The sequence below is a fragment of the Phoca vitulina genome, unplaced genomic scaffold, assembly GCF_004348235.1.
Source record: "Phoca vitulina isolate PV1807 unplaced genomic scaffold, GSC_HSeal_1.0 scaffold24, whole genome shotgun sequence".
Lineage (NCBI taxonomy): Eukaryota > Metazoa > Chordata > Mammalia > Carnivora > Phocidae > Phoca > Phoca vitulina.
Window position 1 is genome coordinate 27,425,850 of NW_022589727.1, and position 5,021 is coordinate 27,430,870.

General features: G+C 45.4%; 1 protein-coding gene across 1 annotated transcript; it reads right to left on the reverse strand.

Annotated features, from left to right (window-relative positions):
* Positions 1–3,300: 3,300 nt before the first annotated feature.
* LOC116642719 (tubulin alpha-1C chain) lies at positions 3,301–4,801 on the reverse strand. Its single transcript, XM_032421202.1, has one exon. It carries the CDS (start codon positions 4,718–4,720, stop codon positions 3,371–3,373), a length of 1,350 nt encoding a protein of 449 aa, XP_032277093.1. The 5' UTR covers positions 4,721–4,801; the 3' UTR covers positions 3,301–3,370.
* Between the last annotated feature and the right edge of the window lie 220 nt (positions 4,802–5,021).

Sequence of the window (5,021 nt, forward strand, 5' to 3'; positions counted from 1 at the left end):
TTATTTATTTATTTATTTATTTTTAAGATTTTATTTATTTATTTATTTTTAAGATTTATTTATTTGACGAGAGAGACACAGTGAGAGAGGGAATACAAGCAGGGGGAGAGGGAGAGGAAGAAGCAGGCTTCCCGCGGAGCAGGGAGCCCGATGTGGGGCTCGATCCCAGGACCCTGGGATCATGACCTGAGCCGAAGGCAAATGCTCAACGACTGAGCCACCCAGGCGCCCCTCAAAGTGAATTTTTAAATCTTTATGCCAAAATCCATTCTAACCATATGTTGGTTTTTTTAAATCTCAATTTAGAGCAAATTTTTTTTTAGTTCCTCAAGTCAAAACTCTTGTTGGAGTCCCTTGGATCCTTTCTTGTCACAGCCCACATCAACCCATTGGTAAACCATGGGGGTGACCAAGTTTAAAAGCACAGTCATATCCTAGTCATAAAAGAACATAGGTAGGCCCAGGTCCTTCTGGTTTGAACTTGTAAACATTTATATTCTGTAACTTTTACCTCTAAAAAGAGTGTGTCATTATCTTGGAGAACGTTCAGCTTTCTGGGTATCTGTCACTAGACAGCAGCAGAGGATTTGGGTTCTATTCCAGTATTGGTTGGTGCAGGCTGAGCTGCAGAGTGGTTGATGTTGTGTTGCTGTTGTCCTCTTGTGTTGGAACTCCAGCAGACAAGTTTCTTCAGATCATCCCCTTACACAGGGATTGGGGGATGAAAGGCCTTTGTTCACAGCTGTGGTAGAAGTCAGGCACCCGGTGGCCCCACACCCAGGAGCACATTGTGGGGCCATGGGGTGACTGGGAGGACAGGTGGACAGGGAGCACTTCCTGGTGCTCCTTCCCCTGCTGCTCGAGTGCCTGTGCCCTAGGTAGGCATATGATACTCCATCTGCTTTTTTGGCCTTCCCTGGGGTGGGCAGAGGGCTCTGGGCCCTCCAGTGTGCATGGGAGCCCGAATGGGGCATGCACCATCTCTGGTGCTCACTGCTAGATTCAAGTCCCAAACATGGGGACTGCACACTTCTAGAAGTGCTGCATCTGTCCCTTGCAGCTCAAGGGGCCTCCTTGTCTGTATCTGCCTCTTTCAAGGTGAGCACACTAGGCTGTCTCTTTTTGAGTCTCTTTCCCACACCCTACACAAATACGGCTTCATTCCAAATGGTTCATTTATTTCCTTGGATGTAGCTCCTGGCCTTTGGCTCAGAGAATGATACTGAAAACCAAAGAAATATGCTTTCCCTACCCTTTCTCTTTTTTGGTGCATCAGGTTAATCCGTTTGGAAGAGTAATGCCTTTGTCCTCCTATGGTACAGTTTCTTGCCCTGTTCCAGTGAGGCATTTTTTTCTGTTCCATGGCTAATGAAGCCATCATTCCTAGGCACCCAGTTAATTGCTTCAAGGGCACATTTAGATTATGGATTCCCATGGTTCTTAACTAGGAGTGCATGCTGTCCTCTTCTGGCCATCCCAGAATGTTCTTATCCTGAGCCCAGCTGCAATCTCTACTAGATCAATTTGGAATCCTGTCAGCTGTGCCAGGTGACACAGGGCGTTATCTCAATTCCAAAGATCTCTGCAAAATGCAGTTCAACAGCAAAAAGCAAACATGCAGATTGAAAAGAATCAGGAATTCCAGGGATGCTAGGGCCTCTCAAAAGACGTTTCTCTTAGCTTCCTAGTGGTAAATTACATGTTTTCTGACAGTCCAGACAGAAGTTGGAAAGGGGTAGAAAGGGCACTCTTTTAAAGGTTCATCAGAGTTTTATCAACTAACAATCACATGCACACCATTCAGACTGTCATTTATGAGCTTTTATGTTATAACAGGTCATTAGTAGTAGTTACTCTGCACTTTTATTACCTTTTTATCACTACACAGCAGTGGACTTTGCTGTAGTCCTGAGCTCTATGTCCTTAGAAGACAGATTGGGATCAGGTTTCTCACTTATATTGTTTTACTACAGGACAACAGACACTTAACTATAGGGAATAATTGATCAGCTGGATTCCTGAAATTTAAGATTTCTGCTCAGCAATATACTATACTATTAAGAAAATGAAAAGGCAAATCACAGATTGGGAGTAAATGTGTGTGTGTGCATGTGTATTATACCCAGAAAATGTAAAGAACTCTAACAACTCAATAATACAAAAGACACCTTTTTTTTTTTTTTTTTAATGGGCAAGAGATTTGAACCAATATCCCACCAAAGCACAGAAATGGTCACTATACATGAAAAGGTACTCATCATCAGACATCAGGGAAATGCTAATTAAACCACAATGTGATAGTACTACATAACCACAAGAATACCCAAAATAGATCAAATTAAAAAGAGTAACAATACCAAGCGTTAGCAAGGACATGGAGTAACACATTCTCATTCATTGCTGGTGGGAATGTAAAATGGGAGAACCATTTGGGAAAACTAGTAGAATGGAATGAAGTTAATCAGACAACTACCCTATAATTAGAAATTCAACTCCTATTTACCCAAGAGAAATTAAAGCATATATCCACACAAATATGTGTACAAGAATGTCCATAGCAGTTTTATTCATAATAGACAAAACCTGGAGAAGAGAGAAATGTGGGTAATTCATTCAATGGAGTAGGACTCAACAATAAAAAGGAATTCTTTTTTTTTTTTTTAAGTAGGCTCCACACCCAGTGTGGAGCCCAATACCAGGCTCGAACTTAGGACCCTGAGATCAAGACCTGAGCTCAGATCAAGAGCCGGCTGCTTAACTGACTGAGCCATCCAGGTGCCCCAAAAAGGAATTTTAAATACATGCAAAAATACGAATTTCAAAACCATGTTGTGTGAAAGAAATCAAACATAAAAAAAAAGTATGTACTACATGATTCCATTTATATGAAACTCAACAGCAAGAGGAAGTAATCTATGGTGGTAGGTATCTGAAAAGTGGTTGTCTCTTATAGAAGGGGCTGACTGGAAATAGGCACGAGATAATTTTGTTGGGTCCTCCATGATCAGGCTTGACCTACCTTGTACTCTTTCTCTCCCATTACACCAGGGTCCCTGTTTCAACTAGGGAACTTAGATCTCTCATGTCCCCATACCACCCACCCCATCCCCAACAATCCCATTACTACAATGAAAGCACTTTGTCAGCTGGGCTGTTCCAGGTACTCCTACCATACATCCTGCAAAGCTTAGGTACAGCTACCTTTTTAGAGCCTTCCCATTCCTTTCTATCCCACTGTAACATATTTTTTTTTTTTTTTTTGAAAACAGAAACATCACTTTTATTGACAAGTTAGGGCCACAACAGACAGCTTCCAGAACAGAAATAAGACAGTCCCAAGGCAACGGAGTGCAAAATCGTAGCAGACAGGTTAATACTCTTCACCCTCATCATCTCCCTCAGCACTATCTGCTCCAACCTCCTCATAATCCTTCTCAAGGGCAGCCATGTCCTCACGGGCCTCGGAAAACTCTCCTTCCTCCATGCCCTCCCCCACATACCAGTGAACAAAGGCACGCTTGGCATACATCAGGTCAAACTTGTGGTCCAGGCGAGCCCAGGCCTCAGCGATGGCTGTGGTGTTGCTCAGCATGCACACAGCTCGCTGTACTTTGGCCAGGTCTCCACCGGGCACCACAGTGGGAGGCTGGTAATTAATGCCCACTTTGAAGCCAGTAGGGCACCAGTCCACAAACTGGATGGTACGCTTGGTCTTGATGGTGGCAATCGCAGCATTGACATCTTTGGGAACCACGTCGCCACGGTACAACAGGCAGCAAGCCATGTATTTACCATGCCGAGGGTCACATTTCACCATCTGGTTGGCTGGCTCAAAGCATGCGTTGGTGATCTCTGCTACAGTAAGCTGTTCATGGTAGGCTTTCTCAGCAGAGATGACCGGGGCATAGGTGGCCAGAGGGAAGTGGATGCGGGGATAGGGCACCAGGTTGGTCTGGAATTCTGTCAGATCAACATTCAGGGCTCCATCAAATCTGAGGGAAGCAGTGATGGAGGACACAATCTGGCTAATAAGGCGGTTAAGGTTAGTGTAGGTTGGGCGTTCAATATCGAGGTTTCTACGACAGATGTCATAGATGGCCTCATTGTCTACCATGAAGGCACAATCAGAGTGCTCCAGGGTGGTGTGGGTAGTGAGGATGGAGTTGTAGGGCTCAACTACAGCTGTGGAAACCTGCGAGGCTGGGTAAATCGAGAACTCCAGCTTGGACTTCTTGCCATAATCAACAGAGAGACGTTCCATCAGCAGGGAGGTGAACCCGGAACCAGTTCCCCCTCCAAAGCTGTGGAAAACCAAGAAGCCCTGAAGACCTGTGCACTGGTCAGCCAGCTTCCGAATGCGGTCCAAGACAAGGTCAATGATCTCCTTGCCAATGGTGTAGTGCCCTCGGGCGTAGTTGTTGGCAGCGTCCTCCTTGCCGGTGATGAGCTGCTCAGGGTGGAAGAGCTGCCGGTAGGTGCCGGTGCGAACTTCATCAATGACCGTGGGTTCCAGGTCTACAAACACGGCCTTGGGCACATGCTTGCCAGCGCCCGTCTCACTGAAGAAGGTGTTGAAGGAGTCATCTCCTCCCCCGATGGTCTTGTCACTTGGCATCTGGCCATCGGGCTGGATGCCGTGTTCCAGGCAATAGAGCTCCCAGCAGGCGTTGCCGATCTGGACACCAGCCTGGCCCACGTGGATGGAGATGCACTCACGCATGACTGAGACTTATAGGGTTCCTCGGGGCGGGAGCAGGCGATGGGACAGCGACAAGGTTCTCCCTCTGACAGACTACCAAGGAGTCCGGGGGAGAAACCACTGTAACATATTTTATCCCTTGACTTTATAGTGTTTTAAGGTGCATGTATGCCTTTTGGTCCTAGCAATTTTAATGGAGCATTTTCTCCATTTTCATCTCACCTTACAGTTCAAGTGCTAAGTTAGCACTTAACTGGTAAATATTTGTTGAGAAATACTCAACATTCAGTCACATATCATTCCTAAATACCAGAAATGTTCA

Excerpts from the sequence above, each read along its gene's own strand:
- LOC116642719 (XM_032421202.1), bottom strand. The coding sequence starts at position 4,720 with ATGCGTGAGTGCATCTCCATCCACGTGGGCCAGGCTGGTGTCCAGATC.